Here is a 25,571-nt window from a genome sequence, read left to right as displayed (position 1 = left end):
TGATGAGGATAAAAAATGTCTTATATGAACCATATATCTATTTCTATGTTGGAGAAAATGTTAACCTGAATTTATTATCATATCAAGTTGACATATCCTGATAATACCATAAATAAAAGTTGAAAATATGGAAGGAAATATATGTTCAGTATTCCAAAATGAGGTTTCTGCAGTTTGGGGTTGAGCCTCTGGGTGTCGCTGTTCACCAATAAGGAATAAAAATAAAAGATCCAGCCACACAACCTTTGCTATTATGTTCACAAGCACACAGTAACTAAGGCCAGGCTGAATGACAGTATCGGAAGCAAAACTGGAATACATTTTGCTTAGAAACGAATTGGTAACATGCTATTTTGAACTGCAACTAGGAGCAAAGCAAGGGGAAACCAGCAGCCAGTCATTACTGGCATAAGAGCTTTTGAATCAGAACCAGTGTGCCTGATCCTGCTGCAAGAGAATGGAAGAAACTCGGAGACTGGGAAGTTGCAAAAAGGAAATCCTGCAATGTCTTGTAATGCTGACTCTGTGGAAGGCAATTTCTGCACAGTTCCACTATTCCATACCTGAAGAGATGCAGAAAGGCTCTTTTGTGGGGAATATTGCAAAGAACCTGGGAATGGATGGGAAGCAGCTTTCAGACCATGGACTCCGCATAGTTCCCAGTGTAGGTATGGTTCAATATTTTGCTTTAAATGTCAATAATGGCCATTTACAAATTTCTGAGAGAACAGATAGAGAGGAAATATGTGGGGAAACAGAGAAATGCTTGTTAAAGTTGCAAGTATTTGTTGAGAGTAAATTAAAACTTTATGGAATTGAAGTGGAAATTACAGATATAAATGACAATGCTCCTCGGTTTCTACCAAATGAGTGGAAAATGAAAATCAGTGAGACACATACATTTGGAGACAGGTTTCTTCTACCCAAAGCTCAAGATCCAGATCTGGGAATAAATTCTATACAGAGTTACCAACTCACAGGCAGTAACCATTTTTCTCTAGAGATGCAAACAGGAGAAAATGGTGCCAGACATGCTGAGCTGGTGCTGGAAAAATCTCTGGACAGGGAGGAGCAACCTGTTTATGACCTAATCCTCACAGCTACTGATGGGGGTGATCCAGTCAGGTCTGGTACTGCTCATATTCAAGTCATTGTTTTAGATGCAAATGACAATGTACCGGTTTTCATTCAACCAATATTTGAAGCAAGCGTGAAGGAGAATATTCCTGAAGGTTCCATAGTCTGTACAGTAAGAGCCATAGATATGGATGAAGGAATCAATGGAGAGGTAAAATACTCTTATGAAAAAATCACAGAGAAGAATACAAAAATGTTTCTGTTAAATTCCACAACAGGAGATATTATCGTTCGGGAAAGCCTTGACTTTGAAGCTTCATCCTTATACGAATTTGAGGTTCAAGCCATGGATGGGGGTGGTCTGAGTGACAGATCAAAGGTTGTTATCTATGTTACAGACTTGAATGACAATGCACCCAAAATAGCAATAACCTTTGTAATCAACTCTGTCCCTGAGAACTCACCAACTGGAACTGTCATTGCCATTCTAAATGTGCAAGATAAAGATTCAGGAGTCAATGGGGAGGTTAAATGCTCAATTTCCAACAGCCTCCCTTTCCAACTGAAGAAAACAATGGACAATTTTTACACTTTAGTGACAGACAGAGCCCTCGACAGGGAACAAGTGGTGGCCTATAATATCACTGTTACAGCAACAGATCATGGGACACCAACATTATCAACATCTGAAATGATTTCACTGCAGGTGTTAGACACAAATGACAACGCTCCGCTCTTCATTCAATCAGCCTATACCTCTTATCTCCTAGAAAATAATCCGAGAGGATCCTCAGTCTTTTCCCTGAAAGCAAATGATCCAGACTGGGAAGAGAATGCCAGAATAGCATATTCCATCACTGAAAGCCGTACAAGCACTTCCCTAATCAGCTCCTACCTCTCCATTAACTCTGAAACTGGGGTTGTCTATGCCCTGAACTCCTTTGATTATGAAGAGTTTCGGGAGATTCGGTTCCTGGTCAGGGCCCAGGATGGAGGCTCCCCACCACTCAGCTCCAATGTCTCAGTGACTCTCTTCATCCTGGATCAGAATGACAATGCTCCAGAAATCCTGTACCCCTCCCCTCCCACCGATGGCTCCACGGGGATAGAGCTGGCCCCTCACTCCTCTGAGCCAGGCTACCTGGTCACCAAGGTGGTGGCAGTGGATGCGGACTCTGGGCAGAATGCCTGGCTCTCCTACCAGCTGATCAAAGCCACAGAGCCAGAGCTCTTCACTCTGGGGCTCCACACCGGAGAGATCAGGACAGCCCGTATCTTTCTGGAGAAAGATGCCCTGAAGCAAAGCCTGGTGGTTTTAGTGAAGGACAATGGGCAGCCACCTCTCTCCGCCTCAGTCACGGTCACTGTGGTGCTGGCTGACACCATCCCTGCAATCCTCTCCGATCTGAGCAGTGTCTCAGCTCCTGTTGATTCCCAGTCAGATCTTACTTTCTACCTGGTCATTGCAGTGGCCTTTGTCTCCTGCTTGTTCTTCACCTTCCTCCTTGTATTACTGGCTATCAGGCTGCACAGATGGAGAAATTCTCAGCTGTTTGAGTCAGGGGGTGTGAATTTCAGTGGTGCTCCTGTCTCACAGTTTGTGGGGATTGATGGAGTCCGAGCTTTTCTGCACTCCTACTGTCAGGAGGTGTCTCTGACAACAGACTCTAGGAAAAGTCAATTTAATATTTCCAAGGCAAAATGTTGCAATACATTGAGCAATCAACCTCTGACTTGTGAAGCAAAGGATGCTATACTATCTGTTGGAGATTTAAACTTGGACAATAGAGATCAAATCATAGTCGAGGTGAGCAAACAATTTTAGATGAATATTTTATTTTGATTACATAAGCTTTTTTAAAAAAATAGGATAATGATAAATGAATTTATTTTAAAAACCATGAGTTCTTTTGGACTTGTTTGTATTCTTCTGAGAGTTTTGAGCTTTGGGTAGAGGATTTGTGTTTTTCTTGGGTGAACCACCCTGGAGCTCCCATTGTCATATCATAAAGTTGGTTTTGGGTTTGTGGGTGATGATATTGTTGTTGCTTCTTTGGGTGGCATAAGAGAAAAGGATGTGCAGGCCAGTCCATGTAGTGTGACAGACATACAGTGAAACTGGTTGACAGCTGCTTCAGGGTGGCCTTCAAAATTACATGGAAGTGTTCAGTGCCTGTGGAAATACAACTTGCTTTCCGGTGAGACCTGAAACTAAGGTGGGAGAAGGAGCATAAAACAGAGAGGGGAGAGGGAAGGAGACAACGTTACTACTTTCCTCAAAACTTTTGGTCTTCCTCAAAATCTCGGAGCTGTTCACCATAGCAGGATCCTCCAGATTTCTCTGTGAGCAAAGCTAGTGGCAAAAAGGAATGGGCAAAACTGACATTTTTAATTTCTCTCAGTTTCTCAATTTAATTTTTTTAAAATAATTAAAAATAATATCAAAACAGTGCATTTGTAGTTAATAGGAATATTGATTTTTGTTTTCATCAGAAAAATCTGCACTTATGCCATTGTTCTAATATTATGGTGATATTGACATATTTAGAGCATTTATTTACACGGTCATGCAGAGAAAAAAAGTTTACACTCAAAATACATTGTGGAAAAAGTAATAGTTTAGAAAATTATAAAGATAAAATGTAAATTATGCTGTGCATAATATTCTGTTTATTTTTTAAATCTATTTGTTTCTATTTTTATTTATAGTGACTGGACATTAAATATACATAAATATGTCTTGGTTTCTCAGAAATTCCTTTAATTATTATTATTATTTCCAATAGTTTTTATTCAAATTTTCATAAAACAAACAAACAAAAAATAAAAAAAATAACACAATAAGAATAAAAATAAAAATAAAAAATTTGACTTCTGATTTGTCACAGATCAGCTATAAATATATAATATATATCAAACCTGTCCTTTAATACATACAAAATCACTGTTCTCCATAGTCTATCTTAATTAATCGTCAAATCCCATTATCATCATTTCATTTTTATCTTTCAACAAAAAGTCTAAGAGAGGCTTCCATTCCTTAAGAAATGTATCTGTCGATTTTTCTCTAAGTAAACATGTCAATTTATCCATCTCTACTAAGTCCATTAATTTCAATAGCCATTCTTCCGTTGTTGGTGTTGATTCCATTTTCCACTTTTGTGCATATAATAATCTTGCTGCCGTAATCATATATAATATTATTCTTCCATATTTCTTTTCTATTTGTTTATCCATAAAACCCAATAAAAAAAATTCTGGTTTTGACTGAATATTTATCTTTAGGATTTTTTGCATCATCCTACCTATCTGTGCCCAAAATAATTTTGCCTGTTTACACAACCACCACATATGATAAAATGATCCTTCTTGTTGTTTACATTTCCAACAAGCATTAGAAACATTACTATACATTTTTGACAACTTTTCTGGAGTCATGTACCAACGATACATCATTTTATAGAAATTTTCTTTAAGATTATAGCATAATGTAAATCTCAAGCCTTTTTTCCACATATTTTCCCATTGATCCATTTGTATATTATAACCAAAATTTTTTGCCCACTTTACCATACACTCTTTTACTTGTTCTTCTTCCATATCCATTTTCAGCAGAAGTTTATACATTTTCGCAATTATATTTTCATCATTTGTACACAAACCTATTTCAAAATCAGATTTACTTATTTCAAACCCATACATTTTCTTATCCATTTTATATCTTTCTAACAATTGTAAATAGGCAAACCATTGAGAACTATATCCTTCCTTTATCAGTTGTTCTCTCTCTTTCATTATATATTCTCCATGTACATTTTCTAATAGTTCTTGATATGTTAACCATTTCTCTTTTCCAGCCATTTCTCTTCTATAAAACGCTTCTTGACTTGAGACACATAATGGTATTTTCGAATAAAACCTTGGTTTATATCTATTCCATATTTTCAACAGAGGACGTCTTATAAAATGATTATTAAAATCCACATTAACTTTTACTTTATCATACCATAGATATCCATGCCATCCCCACTTCAGGTTATGGCCCTCCAAATCCAATAGCCTTTTATTCCTCAATAAAAACCATTCCTTTATCCAGACTAAACAACAGGCAGCATAATAAAGTCTCAAATTCGGTAATCCCAGTCCTCCTCTTTCTTTGGCATCTTGTAATAATTTAAATTTAACTCTTGGTTTTTTTCCCTGCCAAACAAATATAGAAATAACTTTTTGCCATTGTTTAAAAGGTAAATCAGAGGATATTACAGGTATTGTTTGAAACAAAAACATTATTCTCGGCAATACATTCATTTTTATCACGGATATTCTTCCCATTAATGACAATTGTAATTTATCCCATTTTAACAAGTCTTTCTTAATCTCTGTCCATAGTTTTTCATAATTATTATGAAACAACTTTGAATTTTTATTTGTCATAATAATACCTAAATATTTCAACTTTTCCTCTATTTTAAAATCTGTCTTGTCCATCAACTCTTTTTGTTCCCTTGAAGATAAATTTTTCACCAACATCTTTGTTTTTTGATTGTTGATCTTAAATCCTGCTAACGGTCCAAATTCTTTTAATTTGTCCATCAATGCATTAATTCCTTCCAAAGGGTTTTCTAATACAATTATCAAATCATCAGCAAATGCTCTCAATTTATATTCCTCTTTTTTTACCTTTATTCCCGAAATCCTTTTATCTTGCCTTATATCTCTAAGCAGCACTTCCAAGACCAAAATAAATAAAAGGGGAGATAATGGACATCCTTGTCTTGTACCCTTTTGTATTTCACATGAGTCCGTTAACCCCCCATTGACAATTATCTGTGCCTTCTGAGATGTATAAATAGATCTAATCCATTTTATAAAATTATCTCCAAAATCCATTTGTTCCAAGACCTTAAACATAAATTTCCAATTCAAATTATCAAATGCTTTCTCAGCATCTAAAAAGATCAAAGCTGCTTGTTTATCATTTCGTTGTTCTAAGTATTCCAACACATTCAAAACATTCTTGACGTTATCACGTAGTTGTCTTTTAGGTAGAAACCCCGCTTGATCTTCCTGAATAAATTGTTGCAATATTATTTTCATTCTTTCTGCCAAAATCGTTGTAAAAATTCTATAGTCATTATTCAACAAAGATATCAGCCGATAATTTTTTGTTTTGGTTAGATCCTGCTCCTCTTTAGGTATATTGGCATTTTTCCAACTATCCGGTATCTTCCCCTCTTGCAAAATAGAATTCATTGTATACTGTAAAGGTAATAAGAGTTCCTCCTCCAAGCATTTGTAATACACTGCTGATAGTCCATCCGGTCCTGGCGCCTTTCCTAATTTAATTTTACTTATAGCCTCAGATATTTCTCTTGACGTAATAGGACCATTAATAGCTTGTCTCTGAAAATCTGTAATTTTAGGCAAATTCTGTTTAGATATATACTCTTCTATTTTTTCAGAGGGAATTTCCTGACACTTGTACAAAGTTGAATAATATTGATGAAAAACCCTTTGGATTTTTACGTTTTTTTCCCCCTTAAAAACGTTCTATAACGAGCGAGCCTCCTTCTGTCTAAATCTTATCATTTGGTTTAAATTACTACAGTAAAAGAGACTTGTTTACGAATCAGCAATTGAGAAACCTGGGTGAGTCACTCTGTTTTCCTTTTATATAAAATTAAAGAAGAAAGAAAATTTAAAGAACTTAATTTATAGTTTAATGACAAAAAGCTGGCTTGAATTTGGAATTATAAAGATTAAAACGGATGAGAGACAACTTATCCGATAAGATGATTTGATTATTTGAAGGAAATATATCTGGGACTATTTTTTTCTTTTTTTTTTGGACTATTCTCTTTGGACGAATCTGCTGTTCGTGTATGTTACTGACGGTTGGGTGCTGTGAACCAAACTTGTTTTGCATTCCTGGATGTGCAGGAGATAAGAACTGTGCTGGCTAGATCATATTAACAGGCCTGGAATATTAACTCTTTTGTTGTTGGGGGGAAAAAAAGAAACAGACTGCCTCTAGGTTTGGGAACATTGGTTAATAGCAGAAACTAAAGGTTTTTTTTTTTCAAGAATGACAACTAGGAAAGCAACTAAAGCCCTGGAGCGAAGAGGCTCAACTGATGCACAGGAAGGGGCTGTCTCCCCAGACATGTTCCAGAAAATAATGGATGGGATTAGTGATCTTAAACAAGATCTCAAACAAGAGATGAAACAGGATAGACAAGAAATTAAAGATGAATTTGGCAAAATGAAGATGGAATTGAAAGATATAAAAGAACATATCAAAATAGAAGTGGATGAGATTAAAGGCACAATTGGGCAAATAACACAGAAGGTAAAAAATGTTAAAGGAAAGGTGCAAATCTTGGAGAACAGAACAGATTTATTAAATGTGGAATTGGAAAAAAATTTGGACTATATCGCTGTGATGGAATTGAGAGATAAAGAATATTGTTTGAGATTTCGTGCAATTCCTGAAGAAACAGGTGAAGATATCAGAGATAAAATGGTTAATGCTCTGGTAAAATTTTTGGATTGGAATGAAGATCTGATGGAATTTGAAATAGATAAAGTTTATAGAATCAATTCAAGATATGCAACAATGAAAAAAATTCCAAGAGATGTGCTTGTGCATTTTGTAAAAAAGAGGACCAGAGATATGGTATTACAACAACATTTCAATAATATCTTTAAAATTGATGGCAAGGAAATACTGGGGATGAAAGAAATCCCTATTAGAATTTTACGCAAGAGAAAAGAATATGCTTTCTTTACAGAAAAACTTAAACAATGTAAAATTCAATTTAGGTGGGATGTTCCAGAAGGAGTGATTTTTACATTCAGACAACAAAAATATCGATTGAATACTGTTCAAAAAGCCAGGGACTTCTTGAGAAAAGCTTCAAAAGACATGGAAGAAGACAAACTCAAAGACATGGATATAATTCCTGGGAAACAAAGTCAACAGGAACATGCAGAGGAGGGAAAGGAAGATGATGGATTAAAGGGAGCATCAGGTACTTTAAAAAAATACATGCTTAAAGATGGATTACAAATATCTAACTTGGAATATAAATGGAGCCAATACGTCGCAGAAGAAAAAGAAAGTGTTTCATTATTTGAAAAAATTAAAATTGGATATAATTTGTCTACAAGAAACTCATATCAAGAAGAAAGATTCCAAATATTTGATTTGTAAAAATTTAGGTGAAGAATTTATTTCGGCTGGATCAAAAAAAAAATGGTGTTGTTCTTTATATTAACCCACAATTGTTTCCTAAATTGATATTATTGGACGATAGTGGTAGATTTGTGGGGGTTGAAATTACTTTACAAGGTACAAAATTTTTGATAGTGGGCATTTATGCCCCCAATGAAGATAAAACAAGGTTTTACACAGGACTTATGGAAAAATTGTCAGAGTTTTCATATGATCATTGGTGTGTTATGGGTGGTTGGAATGGAGTAATTTTACCAAAAATGGACAGACTTTCTGAGAAAAATATTAAAGAGACACAGGGTAAATTACCAAAGATTTGTTTTGAATTGATGGAAAATTTAGAATTGGTGGATGCTTGGAGATATATAAATGACAATGCAAAAGAATTTACTTATTTTTCAGAAAGACATAAAACATTCTTGAGGATTGATATGATTTGGATGTCTAAAAACCTAGTAAAAGACATTTCCAAAATGGATATATTACCAAAAACCTTTTCGGATCACAATCCAGTGATATTGACTTTAAAAAAAAAAATCTTGGATTTAGATGGAGACTAAATGAATCTTTATTACAGAATGATAAAATAGTGCAAGAATGTAAGAAGAAATTAAAAGAGTTTTTTGAATACAATTTACATAAAGGAACAGATGAAAATATTGTTTGGGATACAAGTAAAGCATTTATGAGGGGATATTTTATTAAATGTAACTCTGAATTAAAAAAGAAGAAACAACAGAAAATGCAATTAATCTTGGAAGAAATAAAACAAAAAGAGGAAGAATTGAAAAAGAATCCAACTAAAGTTTCTATTGTAAATCAAATTAAAATGTTACAGAAACAAGTGTCAATGTTGACAGTTAGAGAAATTGAAAGGAAATTAAACTTTGCTAAACAAAGGACTTTTGAATTTGCAAATAAACCGGGGAAATTGCTAGCATATAAATTAAGAAAAGAACGACAAAAAAATCTTATTTTAAAGATACAAGAAGGAGATGAGATGTTGACAGAAATTCCTTTAATTATTGATGAATCTTAGATCTGGTAGAATGACAACAATATTCAGTCTCAGATTATTTTATACTGCATTATTTTCATTTTCACCAAATATAAGATCAATACTGAGGTATTTCTGCCCACACATTAGACATTTTTCCCCTAAAGCATCCTTGATGACTGCCTGTTCCATGTTTTCTTGGAAAGATGATCTCTCAGCTTGTTTGTGCTTTTCTCAACCATCTTACTGTTCAAAATGTGATACATTTGGTATGATGAAGCCATATGGGATTAGTCAAGCTGTTGGTGAAATCAAGATATATTATGGTGACCCCCAAATCTTCTAGACCACAGGTGGCTAACCCGTGGCCCTGCAGATATTCCTGAACTACAACTACCATCATCCTTGATTATTAGCCATGCTGACTGGAGCTGCTGGAAGTTGTAGTTTTAACAATGTCTGGAGGACCACAAGTTAGCCATCCCTAGTCTCAACCATTAACAGTCCAATCCTATACATGTTGTACTGAGACGTAAGCCCCATACTGAGAAGTAAGCCCCACTGAGTTCGTTGGAACATGCTACCAGGTAAGTGTATGTAGGATTTCAGCCTAAGCTATATTAAAAGAGAAGACTAGCAAAGCAATCCAAGCTCAGCCAGGCTGTGATAAATCATGATGGAGCCGTATAGCCACCACAGTATCCACAGCTCTGTCAGACATGCTGGCTGACATGAGTCAAAAGCTGGAATGGCCAATGATGGCAGAGGGTTGGCTTGGGATCGTCCTCCTTCCTACCACCTGGAACACCCCAACCCCTCCCCCAAGCACGGTGACTGCGGGGTTGTATTGTGCTGTAGGACACTAGGATTGCTGATCTAGCTTGCTATTTGCAAATCATCCTGGCCTCTTATAATCAATCTGTTTATCTTTAGCTTCTTCTAAGTCAGCGTTTTGTTAATTGGTTTTTGTTAAGATTAATTCAGTTAATCTTCATATAACTGAAGTTGTATGTCATGGCTTTGATTTATGGTACTGAATGTTAATTTATTTTGATACGCTTCTTTGCTTGGTATACAAAGCTGCTGGAGACTAAAGATACAGCTAGGTTAGATAGCAAGAGATCTGTGATTGGTAGGAATGGGGGAGAAATTCAATTTGGTGTGCATGTGAAGGTGAACCACCCTAATTTGCACTTTCTGAAACAATCTGAGAACTGAAACACAGCCTCCCTTTGAAATTCACACTTTTCCAAATTTTGAAGTACAGTTCTTCAGCCTAGTAATATGTTCACAGATGCATATAATAGGGAAAGTGTGCATAAAAATGTATATATTAGTGAAAATAACATACAAAAATGCATATATTAGAGAAAATTGCTTTGCAAAAAAGGGCATATTAGGCAAAATCCCATACAGATCTGTGTATATTAGGCAAAATCCAAACTAAAATGCTAATGCATTTTCACAAGGACATTTTTAAAAAAACAAACAAACGTAAACTTACATGGAAATGTTCAGAACTGAACATAGTTGGACGCAGATGCCTCCAAAGATCAGTTGCTGGAAACCACAGGAGGGGAGAGTGCTCTTGTGCTCAGGTCCTGCTTGTGGGCTTCCCATGGGCATTTGGTTGGCCACTGGGAGAACAGGATGCTGGACTAGATGGGCCAGTGGCCTGATCCAGAACACTTTTCTCATGTTCTTATTGGAAGAATGAAAAATTGAGAGAAGCGGAAATTGACAGATTCACCCCATCCCTAGTGTTTGGGTCTCCTGTAGGAATGGGGCAGTTCAGATCAGGGCCACAGTACCTGAGGTGAGGTGTAACCCTTTCTCCCCAAATCATTTTTCCTAATATGATTTTACTTCCACCCTCTTTTGAGTTATTTGCCCCACAAGGGAAAAAAAGGACAGTATGAGGACTTGTATTATATTTTTTCCTCCATCTTGTCTAGATGGGCCTTAGAGTTAAGCTTTTAATTTGTCAGGTTGGGTTTATCCCCTTTGTGCTATTTATTTATTCATTCATTAATATACATCTTAATGCCAAAACAGGCATCTAAGCAGTTTACAAAATATAAAAACCTGTTGCACAACGTTATTGAAGGATCCTATAATTAAAAATACACAATAATTAAAATACACAATAAAACAATCCCATTAAAAACATTAAATTACTGTATAAACATCCATATGTGGCCTGATGACGTGGACAAGGTGCTTGTGATGATGTAGCCAGCAATGTGTCCTCTCAACCCTTGCCCTGCTTGGCTTATTAAAGCTTGCCGAGGAGGGTTGACTGAGTGCATCCAGGGTGTGGTCAAGGCATCATTGCAGGAGGGAGTGGTTCCAGCCGCCCTGAGGCAGTGATCTGACCACTCCTGAAAAAGCTCACCCTGGACCCATTGGTCTGTGACAACTACCAACCAGTCAGAAATACCCCCTTCTTAGGGAAAGTGATTGAGAGGGTTGTGGCGCAGCAGTTACAAGTACTCTTGGATGAAGCAGATTATCTTGACCTATTCCAATCTGGGTTCAGGCCTGGTTATGGGACTGAATCAGCCTTGGTTGCCCTTTATCAGAAGAAGGATGGGGGAGTGCGACCCTGTTATTCTTACTTGATATACTTACTTGACAGTGGCTTTTGATACCATTGACAATGGTATCCTTCTGGGCCGACTTATTGAGATCGGTACTGGAGGCACTGTTTTACAGTGGTTCTGATCCTATCTCCAGGATCATTTTCAGAGAATAGCATTGGGTGATTTGTCTTTTGGTCCTCTGGCAGTTGTGCTGTGGGTGCCACAGGGTACCATATTGTCCCCCATGCTGTTTAACATATATGTTGAAGCCCTTAGGACAGTGGTTCTCAACCTTTTTTGCTCCATTCCCCCCTTTCACCATTGTTCAGAATATAATTCCTCCCTTCCCAAGATAGTCTCTCATAGCATGTTGACGTTTCGCGAGTGACGGTGGTGTTTCTCGTCAGAGAAAAATTTCTTAGTTTATATTATAACAGAATTTCTTGGAGCACTTCCTGGTCTTTAAATAATAATTTAATTTTGCAAATGAAAATAATGCTGCACGTTCAAGAATCGATTTTAATCTGTGACATTCAATAAACTTTATTGAATGTCGCAGATTAAATTAAAAACAAACTACAATTTTACAGATTGTACATAATCTACAGGACATCACACTTTGCTGAATAGTGGTCCCAATTCACCCCCTGGAACCCTAAAATTCTCCCCAGGGGGAATTCCCCCCTTGTTGAGAACCCATGCCTTAGGAGCTGTCATCAGGAGATTTGGGGCAAGGTATGCTGATGATACCCAGCTCTATTTCTCTGTAACATCTTAATCAGAAGAGCCCGTGCAAGCCCTGGACCTGTGCCTGGACTCGGTGGTGGGCTGGATGAGGGCCAATAAACTGAGACTAAATCCTAGCAAGATGGAGGTGCAGTGTGTTGGTAGTTCCCGAGTTTGGAAAATTGGCCAGTTGCCTGCATTGGATGGGGTCGTACTCCCTCTGAAAGAGCAGGTCCATAGCCTGGGAGTGCTCCTCAATTCATCTTTGACACTAGAGGCCAGGTAACCTCAGTGGCTAGGAGTGCCTTTTACCAGCTTTGGCTGTTTCTGGACCGGGATAGCCTGACCACTGTTGTCCATGCACTGATAACCTCCAGGCTGGATTACTGTAATGTTCTCTATGTGGGGCTACCCTTGAGGTTGGTCTGGAAGCTGCAGCTGGTGCAAAATGCGGTGACAAGACTGCTCACTGGGGCAGGGTATTGCTAGCATTTCACCCCACTACTGAAAGAATTGCAGTGGCTACCAATTAGCTACTGGACTAAATTCAAGGTTCTAGTTTTGGTGTGTAAAGCCCTATACAGCTCAGGACCAGGATACCTGAAAGACCGTCTTATCCCTTATATACCCAGTCGATCACTGCTTTCTGCAGGTGAGGACCTCCTGCAGATACCATCTTATCAGCAGGTCCGTTCCACACAACATAGGAAACAGACCTTTAGTGTAGTGGCACCTAACCTTTGGAATTCCCTCCCCTTAAATATGCATTGGCGATCACTCGTGGCTGAGTAAGATTGTCTTCCAAGATAAGGTCTTTAACAGTGGGTCCGTAAGTGACTGTGGAGGCCAATTCTGGATCCACACAGCCTGCCACAGTGAGGACATAGTTTTCCAGATGGAAGATGGTCACTATGAGGATTTGTTTGATGTTCCTTCCGCTTAGCTCATTTGTCCTGTATTCGTGCTTCTTCAAAGTCCACATCACCTTTGATAATAGCTGACCTGCATTTGGGACGTTATGGGCCAAGACTTCCCAGTTCTCAATGTTCATGTTACATTTTTTTAGATTCGCTTTAAGAACATCTTTAAACCTCTTTTGCTGTCCACCGATGTTCCATTTTCCATCCTTAAGTTGGGAGTAAAGTAGCTGCTTTGGAAGACAGTGATTAGGCATTTGAACAGCATGGCCCGTCCAGCGAAGTTGATGTTGAAGGATCATTGTTTCAACAATGGTAGTCTTTGCTTCTTCCAAAATGCTAACATTAGTCTGTCTGTCTTCCCAAGTAATTTGCAGAATTTTCCAGAGACAGCATTGGTGGAATCTTTCAAGAAGCTGGGAGTGGCATTTATAAATGGTCCATGTTTCACAGGCATACAGTAAGGTCGGTAGTACAATGGCTTTGTAAATAAGCATTTTGGTCTCCCTGTGAATATCCCGATCCTCAAACACCCTACACTTCATTTGGGAGAATGTGGCACTTGCAGAGCTCAGACGATGTTGAATTTCAGCGTCAGTGTCAGCTTTTACAGAGAGATGGCTGCCGAGATAGGGGAAGTGATCAACATTCTCCAATGTCACACCATTAAGCTGGATTGATGGTGCTACAAAGGGATTAGTTCGCATCTGTTGATGAAGCACTTTGGTTTTTTTAATATTAAGTGAGAGCCCAAGCTTTCCATATGCTTCTGTGAAGACATTTAGGATAGTTTGAAGATCTTCCTCTGAATGTGCAGAGACTACATTATCATTGGCATATTGAAGTTCTATGACAGAGGTTGACATTACCTTTTTGCTTTCAGCTTACGGAGATTAAAAAGCTTTCCATCTGTTCGATATATGATTTCCACACCAATAGGAAGTTTCCCCTCAATAAGGTGTAGAATCATAGCAATGAAGATAGCAAATAAGGTAGGAGCAATGACGCATCCCTGATCCAACTCTGAATGGATCGCTCTGAAAGCCATTGTTATCCAAAATTGTTGCTGTCATGTTGTCATGAAGGAGTCGCAAAATATTCACAAATTTATCAAGGCATCCAGTTTTCAGAAGCATGGTCCAGAGAGCAGTTCGATTCAAAGTGTCAAAGGCCTTAGTCAGATCAAAAAACGCCATATATAAGGTCGATTCTGCTCCCTACATGTTTCATGAAGCTGTCGTGCAGTGAAAATCATGTCCACTGTCCCCCTGGAAGGGCGGAAACCATTTTGAGATTTGGGGAGGACATCCTCTGAGATCGGCAGGAAGCGATTTGCGGGGATCCTTGCAAGGTTTTACCTGCGGTAGCAAGAAGAAAAATACCTCAATAGTTCCCACAGTCTGTTCTATCACTCTTCTTAACAAGGGTGATAATTATGGTGTCCCTAAAGTCTTCCGGGATCTCCTCCCTCATCCAGATTTTTTCGATGAGCTTATGAAGTTGTTGTGTAAGTTCAGGCCCACCTTCTTTAAAGACTTCAGCAGGAATCCCATCAGGTCCACTAGCTTTGTTGTTCTTCATTTGATTGATGGCTTTACTGACTTCATCCAAATTAGGGGATACTGCAAGCTCGTCTCTAGTTTGTTGTTGTGGAATTTGCGAGAAGACCTCATCAGCCACGATAGAGTTACGATTAAGGAGGTCGTGGCAATGCTCTTTCCAGCACAGTGCAACAGACTCTTTATCCTTAAGAAGTTTGCTACCATCCATTGACAATAAGGGATTTGTACCGTCATTTGTTGGTCCGTAGATGGGCTTTGTGGCATTAAAAAAGCCCCGTACATCGTGAGCATCTGCAAAGTGCTGGATTTCTTGAGCTTTCTTTATCCACCAGGCGTTCTTAAGTTCTCTAGTTCTTCTTTGGACCTCAGCTTTTGCACTGGCAAAGATTTTTTTCTTAGCAGCACAGTTAATCTCTTTCTGCCATATCTGGAAGGTTTTCCTTTTCTTGTCGATGATATGTTCAATCTCACTATCATTCTCATCAAACCAATCCTGATGTTTCTTAGTTTGGTATCCAATAGTTTGTTCACATGCTGCAATAATAGATGTCTTCAGTTTAATCCAGTGTTCCTCGACATTTTCAGGGAGTTCCATCGGTAGATGTTTCTTGAGAGTTGTTTGAAAGCAGGCTCGCTTAATAGGATCTTGAAGGGCGTGGAAGTTCATTTTACGCCTTGGTTTTCTTCCTTGGAGCCTACATTGAGGAACAATATTAATGGCCATAATGGATCAAATTAATCAGTGATCTGTCCAGCAGTCATCAGCACTCATCATAGCCCTAGTGAGGAGTACATCATGACGATCTCTGGCACGGACAATTATGTAATCCAGGAGATGCCAGTGTTTTGACCGAGGGTGCTTCCATGATGTTTTAAATTTATTTTTCTGATGAAAGAGTGTGTTTGTAATAACAAGATTATGCTCTGCACATTTAATCAAAAGTAGAATGCCATTCAGGTTGCTATTGCCAACTTCCTCTTTCCCAATGGTTTCTGGCCATAAATCGAAATCACGCCCAACTCTTGCATTGAAATCACCCAAGAGGATAATTTTATCCTCCTTAGGTATCTCTGATAAGATGGTGTCCAGCTGGGTATAAACATTTTCCTTGATGTCTTCATCAGCATCTAATGTTGGTGCATAAGCACTTAGAATAGTTGCCTGCTGGTTTTTGGCGAGTTTTAATCAGAGAGTTGAGAGTCGTTCATTAATGCCAGTAGGAACTTCTGACAAGAGCTTCACAAGATCATTGGTGACTTCCGGTTAGACATTCAATGGCGCTGGGTGAGTTTTTCACCTCTCTGAAGACTCTGCTGAATCTTTTATCTTTCACACTGTTAGCATTAATACTGGGAGGTTGAAACTACTGTAAAGAAGTTGCAAGAGATGCCCCCCCCACAATATCTCCCACTGGACAGAAGGTAGAAGATAGTGAGTCTAATTTGGCAATTAGAAGCCTCCCTCAGACAACAGCCTTCAATCTTCGCCCAGCGTCTTCACTTTTAAAGAATCAACATCCTTTTAAAGAACCGACATTCCAGCTTACCCTTATTTATGAGCTGTGCTGCTGGATACGGCTGGATATCTAGTTATATACGTCGCCGGAGGGTACCTATTTATCCAGAGGATACAGTACAGCTAGACTGAGTCAAGCTGCTATATTTTAATGGTTTTAACAAGGAAAGCAAGAAAAGCCCTGGGAACGCCACCCTTACTTGAAAGTTTGCCTCTGCAGAAAGCTAAAAGGAAGTGGAAGAAACAGACCTCACCCCCCTCCTAATCAGACGACGGACATGACATCTATGCAATGTAAGGAGCAAAAAGATCAGCTAAAAATAGCTCATTTCTTCTCCATCCTATCTCATAAGCGGTCAGAGACGGATAATACTCAAGTGTTAACCCCTCTTGATTGGACCTTTACTTCCAAGGGATTTACCCAGATGAATGTGGATGAATCTTCTTCTATGAACTTGGCCACTGAAATTGCTTTGGCTGAGAACCACAATACAAATTGTGTGATACCCTCTCCAGGAAGCAACCAAATAACTTTACCAACCGACAAACATAAGGACTCACCTGATGTCTGGACAATGAGCGCTGATGATCCAATCCAGTTAATTACCTCGGGAGCAAGAGTAACACCCTCAGGATCCACGCAGGCGCGATTCTGTCCAGAAAAGGATCCTGGAATGGAGGAAAATCCTGGAACTCCCTTGGAGCTACCCCAAGAACATACTTCAATAGATATCCCTGTCTTGGGCCTCCCGCTAACAGGATGTTAGTGACAGAGCTGGAACACGTGAAAACATTTCTAAATGAATCTAATTGACTATTAACAACCTTAGTCGAATTACACCAAAAATTCTCGGTATCCTCTCAGAGTTCCGATCCATCTGTTATCCAAAACTATATACCGGTAGCCCCTCCCCCCGGGACAAAAGCTATACATCGGAGGGGCAGGATTTTCCGGAAATGAAAGCCAGTAATTAATATAAAAAAGAGTAAAAATTTAAAAAAATCTAAGATCGATACGAAGCAATAAAATGAATTTTAAGAGATTGTTTGACCTGTTGGACCGGCTAACAGCGACAGATGTAGAGAAACTAAGGTCTTCTCCTCCAAAGCAGCCCCGCAGGGAAAGAATATCTTTACAGCGGGTAGATTGTACTAACTTCTGTACTAACCCTTGTCCGCTTCCCGCTCCTCTGGCTTCACCAAAATTAATTTCTGATAGGGAGCCAGATCGCCATATTCCTTTTCAAGATCCATGGCAAGACGTACTCCAGAGGGAGCATAGAGTCCAGACCAAGATGACAACTCCCACTATCTCACAATGGAACCTGGTATTAAACCAATGTAAGCTCATTGCAAATTACCCTTAACCCAGAGGCTTCATATTACCAACTGCTCGGAAATGCCATCTGGTGGAAACCCTGAAGGGCTTCCCTATATCACCTTTTAATATAAACAATATTGAGCAGGTGGAGTATCTGTACCATAATGGTCACAGGGCCCATGCCGTGGTTACCTTCTCCTCGTGGAAAGCTGCCAGTCAAATCTGGCATAAGAGGAAGGCTCTAGCCCACTCGGGTTTAGTTCCACTAAGATTTTTTGAGAATAGGGCTCCACCAATGGCCCTAATATCGCACTTACAGACACGAAACAAATACCCACAGGGTGAGCCCCAGATGAAACAAAGGTTGTTGATTGACCTGGACCCTTTGGGATCGCACTCCAGGAATGGAGTTGCTGAGTTGCTTTCCTATAAGGGCACGACGGAATCACAACCGCAAGATGGGAGTCACACTGTGGATGGGTCTGATGACCTCTTGGATGAAGAAGAAAAAATGTTGCTACACTCTTTCAGTTCTCTTCCCGCTGGAGACCGGACTGAAATTTTAAAAAGACTTAACCAGCTAAATTCACACCTTGTTAATATTCATGCTCAGGCACTCAATATGACTCTTTCATCTCTGTGTAGACCTACCAAGGAAGAGGAGGAGGAAGAAACACCAACTGCAACTCGTGGCCAATTACTGGAATGTGATGACTCACTGAGCCCCTGGGCTGTACTTCCATCATCATCGGTGCCACTGGTTAGCGTAAAGACAACTAGGGCCACCAACATTTCCCCTCACTCTTGGCTAAAAATGAGGTACGTGGAAGAGGCCGAATTAGGTGACACTGAGTATTCTTATAGTTCCAATAGAGCACCTCCTATTTTACAAACGGTCTCAGCAGAGATAAATATACCCAGTATACTGAACCTCTCGATAACTGATGCTGACCGGATCGATAGAGGCCCACCTACATTATGCCCACTCCTTCTAGGAAACGGCTGTTCTAGTTCATATAATGAAACTGACGTAATCTGCTCAGACTGACAATTTTCAATCCTCTCTTGGAATATCATGGGCTGGTTCAACAAACACAGAGAGGCGGATATGAGCCCATTTCTTAAAAAGTATAAGATTCTGTGCCTCCAAGAAACATGGGCAACACAAGACAGCCCCCTCTATCTTAGTGGTTTTCAAGTCTTTTCCACCCCAGCGGTCAAACACAAGACCAAAGGCCGCACCAGTGGCGGTCTCAGTATCCTTATTTCGGTAGATCTGCTGGCAGAGACACAAGTTCTGAACATGAACTGCCCTCAATACATTCAGGGGCTGTGACTAACTGGGAATTGCACTGGTTCTCTTATTGTTTTAAATGTGTGTTTCCCCCCTGTGATAGCTAGGAAGATCACTTCGGGATGTATTTGGGATCAACTCTCAGAATGTTTGACCCAGCTGGAATACCAGTATCCCCACGTTAGGCTAATATTGTGTGGTGACTTTAATGCCAGGCTGGGAGGTATTGGATGCATGGTGGGACCTATTTCGAACCATGTCCCCTGTCCTTTAGTCCCCGTGTTTGAGAGGGTCACACAGAACCAGCTGTCTAACAAGCAAGGTGAAAAGTTAGCAGACCTCTTATTGCTCCATCATCTGGAATGTCTGCACGGCTCCCCCATAGATGTGACTAGAGGAGCTTTCACGTATCTGACCACCAGGAGTGCCAGTGTGATTGACTATGTGTTTTTATCCAACGCCTTGTATCCTGATGTGTGTAAACTAGAAGTGGTGAATAGGACTGAAAGTGATCACTTCCCCCTCCTGTTTTTGTTGAGAGCGTTTCAAGTCATCCCCCCTCCTCCCCTGCTAACTTTGGAGGGTGTTCAGGTAGTCACTTGCTTTGCACTCGTCCATCACACAACTCCTTGACAGCAATGCTCTTCTCTCCCTTAGGCAAGGATTTTTAGACTCAGAAATTGATATTCTGAAGTCTTATCAATCTATTCTCTCTCAATTTGACCCATGCTGACTCAAAAAAACAATTTACGGTCTCTTGGCTAGTGGGTAACAGATGGTTCGATTATGATTGTAAGCGCGCCAAAAGACAGATAGCGAATTATGCATGGATGGCAATTAGAAATCCGGAAAAATACTGCCACGGCCACTTGGTGTCTCTTCAATCTGCTTACAAGTCAATGATAAAACGGAAAAAGGACTTGTATGCAAGATTGCAATGGCAGCAGCAGGGACAAGCGGCAGAAGGTGGAAATGATCGCCAGTTCTGGGATCTGGTGGCCAAAGGACTGCGTACATCCAGATAATTAATATCTAGCCAAATACCCGCCTCTGACTGGCATGAACATTTTACTAACCTTTACACGGACCCGGTTGCCTATAAGGAGTCTAGCGTCCCTCTAGAGGAGCTTGACTTCCCAAAATGGCCTCCAGTTACGGAATCCCAAATTGGCTCACTTATTACTACTCTGAGGGTGGGTAAAGCACCGGGGGAGGATATGCTACCACCCGAACTTTTTAAAGACTTCTCTGAGTGGTGGGCCCCTGTTTTGGCCAGACTGTTCACCCAACTTAACACCACTGGCATATTCCCTGATGGTTGGAAACAGAGTATTGTTGTACCTATATATAAGAAAGGTGAGAGATGTGATCCTCATAACTATCAACCAATTAGCCTTTTGGATGTCAGTGCTAAACTCTACAGCAAACATCTATTGCTTAAAATAGAAGAGTGGGAGGCAGCCAATCAGTCATCTGCCCTGAACAGGCTGGATTTTGAAAAGGATAAAGTACCATCGACCACTGCTCACGCTTTATTATGTAGCAAAACAGACCATACTGGGGCCCACGAAACATCTGTATGCCGCTTTTGTGGATCTGGTGGCCGCTTTTGATTCTATAGATAGACCAGCGTTATGGGCCAAACTTGATGCCACCAGTATTGCTAAGTGACTTTTGTTCCTTATTAAGGAGTTGTACTCCAACACCAGTGTAAGAATAAGAGTAGGTAATTCTGGTTCCCTAACTGATCCTATATGGGCTAATAAGGGGGTAAAGGAAGGTTGCCTTTTAGCCCCGCTTCTTTTTAATCTTTACCTAAACGATATCGTTTCAGAACTAGCGGGCCCGGAATTCCCCCCCCTTCCTTGGGAAATAGGAAAGTGTCAATGCTGCTTTATGCAGACGACATGATCCTATTATCCATTACACGTAAGAGCCTAAGGAGACTATTGGCGAATTTAAACACCTACTGTATAAAAGAAAAACTCCAGATAAATTATTCCAAAACGAAGGTAATGGTTTTCGGGGAAAAGCATCATAACTTTAAGTGGTCCATCGGTGGACATCGAATTGACCAGAACCGTTCATTTAAATATCTGGGTATTTATTTTCAGGATACCCTCTCCTGGGAAAAACATTTTGCTCATATTAAAATTGTTGCTCTGAGGTGCCATCCTTAAATTTTATAGGACAGAGGGTGGCAATCTTGTTGCCCTGGCACTGACAGTTTTCCAAAGTAAAGTTCTCACCCAGATATTATATGGGGCAGCAGTCTGGGGTTGGGAGGACTCTTATCTCGCCAACCTTGAAACTATTCAAAACAACTTTCTGAAAAAGCTTTTGCGACTCCCCATTGGCACCCCTGCGGCGCTTCTCTGCGTCGAGGTTGGCCTACCCCCAGTTAGGGGTCGGGTCCATTGTACCCTACTTACATTCTGGGGAACCATAACAAAGTCACCATCAAATATAGTTGTGAAAGCTTGTTATGACGTAGCTTCTGCTGACAAAATCTAGGCTTCTAGACTTACAAATGTCCCTCAGCAGTATCACATTTCAGACCAGGCTCTAACTCCATTTAATAGAATTAAGCTGCGGAAAGCAATTTACGGGCACTGTTCATGGATGGACAGACTAGCAATTATTAACACAAAATTCTCCAAGTGGTTTGGTGTATTTAAACACGACCACATGCGGGCCAGATACTTGACATATCCTATATCAGTCCATCTGAGACAAGCTTTTACGGCACTTAGATTTCAGAAGATGCCGAGCGCGGTCTTGCTCGGACGCTACCACCAGATACCGTGGGAGCAACGGTGGTGCATCTGTGGATCATCTGTGGTGGAAGACTTGCCCCATTATTTGCTGGAATGCCCCTTATATTTGCATCCTAGAACCAAATTTTTAAGTGAATTGTTAACACACCAGGGAACCTCCCAAAAAACATACCTTATTCCCTTTCTTTTATCTGATAATGACTTTGTGGTCACATATAAGGTTGCCCATTTCGCCTTAGCGGCCCAAAAACTCCAGGCCAAACGTGTTGCTGAATTGGAGCTCGCCAAGGGGCAATAATATACACATAATCTATTACCTGGCTAGTGGCTAGTGGGCTTTCACTGAATGCATTACAGCGTTTTTGTTTCTTTGATACTTTGTTTATTGCAGACATTCATGTATACTGCTGGTTTTAATGACGTGAGTTGATGTTTTATCTATGTTGCGACGGCTTATAGCTATGCAAATAAACTTAAGCACAGCGTAAGCACAAGATCATTTTTAAACGTCTCAACTCCCTCACAATGATGGCAGTCCTGCGTTCAGGACATCCACTATCTATATTGTCCAGCAATGTCTGTATATTCCATGTTCCAAAGTTCATTTGTCTTTTGCGACCACTAAGTGGTGACCCCACTGGATGCGGTGATCCAGTTGTAGAGTTGCATGCAATGAATTTTTTCCTCAGTGTCTTCATCAGTATCTAATGTTGGTGCATAAGCACTTACATTAGTTGCCTGCTGGTTTTTGGTAAGTTTTAACCGGAGAGTTGAGTCGTTCATTAATGCCAATAGGAACTTCTGACAAGAGCTTCACAAGATTATTGTTAATAGCCAAAGCCTACTCCATGTATTCATCGTTCTTGTTCAGGCAGTCCTTTCCAGAAAAAGGTATAACCTCCTTTTTCTTCCTTCAGTTGTCCTTCTCCTTGGAGTGCTGCTATGTCAATATTAAAACGTCTCAACTCCCCCATGATGATGGCAGTCCTGAGTTCAGGATGTTCACTATCCAGCAATGTCTGTATATTCCATGTTCTAAAATTCAATTGTCTTTTGACTGCTAAGTGGTAACCCCACTGGACATGGTAATCCAGTCAGAGAGAGAGATGAGGCAGACTATGTTTAGGGCACCTTTTCTAGCCCCCTCCCCATACGGGAAATGGGGCAGAGTGGTAAGCGGCAGTAACGCAGCCAAAGCTCCGCTCACGGCCAGAGTTCGATTCCAACGGAAGGAGGAAGTCAAATCTCCGGTAAAAGGGGTTGAGGTCCACTCAGCCTTCCATCCATCCGTGGTCGGTAAAATGAGTACCCGGCATATGCTGGGGGGTAAAGAAAGGCCAGGAAAGGAACTGGCAATCCCACCCCATATATACGGTCTGCCTAGTAAACGTCACAAGACGTCACCCTAAGAGTCGGAAACAACTCGCACTACAAGTGCAGGGACACTTTTACCTTTACCCCATAAGGGGTGAGCAGAGTGGATCCTGAATAGAACTGCTCAGTCGTGGATATAGCTGCTGAACTACTCAACTGCCTCGGTCCTTGAGCCAGGACGACTGAGTCTGTATCCACCACCCATGTGCCGGTCCATGACTAGAAGCTTCCGGATTTCACAGTCCTGCCCCTGTCGCCATTCGCCGATCACCATGGGACTTTTGGTTTGGTTTGGTTTGGTTTGGTTTGGTTTGGTTGGAAGACGCCTGTGCGTGAATTTGTTTTATGTGAGGAGATCGGTGCACGACAATCAACACACAATCTTGACAGAAAAAGGCTTTGATCCAATGACATGGATACCACAACAATTGGAAATCTTTTATCTGCTGCAGCTTTCATCCACCTTCACAGCCGTTGTAACATACACATTGTTATCCTCTGCCTGTTCTGCCACTGAGGACTTTCTTGGATCGTTCTTTGTCTGGTTCCTCTCTCATAATACTAGAACTCGTGGACATTCAAAGAAGCTGAATGTTGGAAGATTCAGGACAGACAAAAGGGAGTACTTCTTTACTCAGCGCATAGTTAAACTATGGAATTTGCTCCCACAAGATGCAGTAATGGCCGCCAGCATGGACGGCTTTAAAAGAAGATTAGACAAATTCATGGAGGACAGGGCTATCAATGGCTACTAGCCATGATGGCTGTGCTCTGCCACCCTAGTCAGAGGCAGCATGCTTCTGAAAACCAGTTGCCGGAAGCCTCAGGAGGGGAGAGTGTTCTTGCACTCGGGTCCTGCTTGTGGGCTTCCCCCAGGCACGTGGTTGGCCACTGTGAGAACAGGATGCTGGACTAGATGGGCCACTGGCCTGATCCAGCAGGCTCTTCTTATGTTCTTATGTTCTTATGGAAGTACATGACTCCCGACGACATCGCTCACAGGGTTCATTGGAACATGCAAGCCCGCTCACCACTACAATTTGACGATCCAGCAAGGGGGCCTTAAATAGTAGACAGGCACCATCTCTGTTATCTTTCAGCACCTACTGAAGACCTTCCTCTTTCAATAAGCCTTTTAAGTTGAGACCTTATCCCAGTCTGCATCTGTGTTGGAATTGCTTTTTAAGATCTTTTTAAACTTTTTCTTTTTTTTAAAAAAGATGGTTTTAAAGCTTTAAAAAAAATGTTTTTAAAGATGTTTTGTTTCAATATATTTTAAAGTCTGTTTTTATGATGTTTTAAATTGGGTTTTTTTAGTGGTTTTGTTTGTTGCCCTGGGCTCCTACTGAGAGGAAGGGTGGGATATAAATAAATAAATAAATAAATAAATAAATAAATAAATAAATAAATAAATAAGAACACAGCCTAGCAATTAAAACAGGTCAAGAGATCAAGCTTGCGTCTTCAAAAGCTGGTGGAGTGCCAACAGAGATGGGGCCCCTCATATTTCAGCGGGGAGGGCATTCCACAACATCAGCACCACTATTGGAAAAGCCAGTCTCCACGTCACCACATGCACCACATGCATCCCCTCAGGTCAATCAAATAAGTGGATTTCTGTCTTGTGCTCTACGACTCATCTCTAAAGCAGGGCTACAACCCAGATAAATTTTCAATTGCAATCCTAAACACATAGGAATGTAGGAAGCTGCCTTATAGTAAAACAGACCATTGGTCCATCTGGCTTAGTACTGTCTACCCTGACTGGCAGCGGCTGTCCAGGATTTCAGACAAGGGTCTCTCCCAGTCCTACATAGAGATGCTGTGGATTGAACCTGGGACCTTCTGCATGCACGGCGGATGCTTTACCTCTAAACTACAGCCCTTCCACTTACTAGGAAATAGCGATGTATGAACATGCCTCAATCCATTCTGACATCCATTTGCACTTTGTCCATTATTTTCCATTCCATTGCAATTGGTTTATTTTGCACAAGTCTTTCTCCTGTTTCATTGTCTGCTAATGCAGAAATATACATAATTGTAAGTATATCATAATGTATGATAGATGGGCATAGCTCAGCCATCAACCAATATTTACATATGATAGTGCGTTAGTGTATATCTAAATCTAGGGGTTAGGGGCTATTGCTGAGGTCAATATTTATATAACTATTTACATTTTGTTATATCT

The 25,571-nt window shown here is 40.2% G+C and overlaps 1 protein-coding gene across 6 annotated transcripts in view; it reads left to right on the top strand.

Moving 5' to 3' along the window:
* The window catches only part of LOC133364983 (protocadherin gamma-C3-like), a 303,611-nt gene that overhangs the window by 35,191 nt on the left and 242,849 nt on the right, over window positions 1–25,571 (top strand). The window contains exon 1 of one of the 6 annotated variants that reach the window (XM_061586169.1): window positions 290–2,884. The exons of the other annotated variants lie outside the window; for them this stretch is intronic. Coding sequence (XP_061442153.1) covers window positions 458–2,884 — 2,427 coding nt within the window. The 5' untranslated portion in view covers window positions 290–457. Of the gene's footprint in view, window positions 1–289; window positions 2,885–25,571 lie in introns of those variants that run through there. 6 annotated transcript variants of the gene reach the window in all.

The sequence above is a fragment of the Rhineura floridana genome, chromosome 1 (assembly GCF_030035675.1).
Source record: "Rhineura floridana isolate rRhiFlo1 chromosome 1, rRhiFlo1.hap2, whole genome shotgun sequence".
Classification (NCBI taxonomy): domain Eukaryota; kingdom Metazoa; phylum Chordata; class Lepidosauria; order Squamata; family Rhineuridae; genus Rhineura; species Rhineura floridana.
Note: the sequence above shows the minus strand (reverse complement) of the source record. Positions and strands in the feature narration are given on the sequence as shown.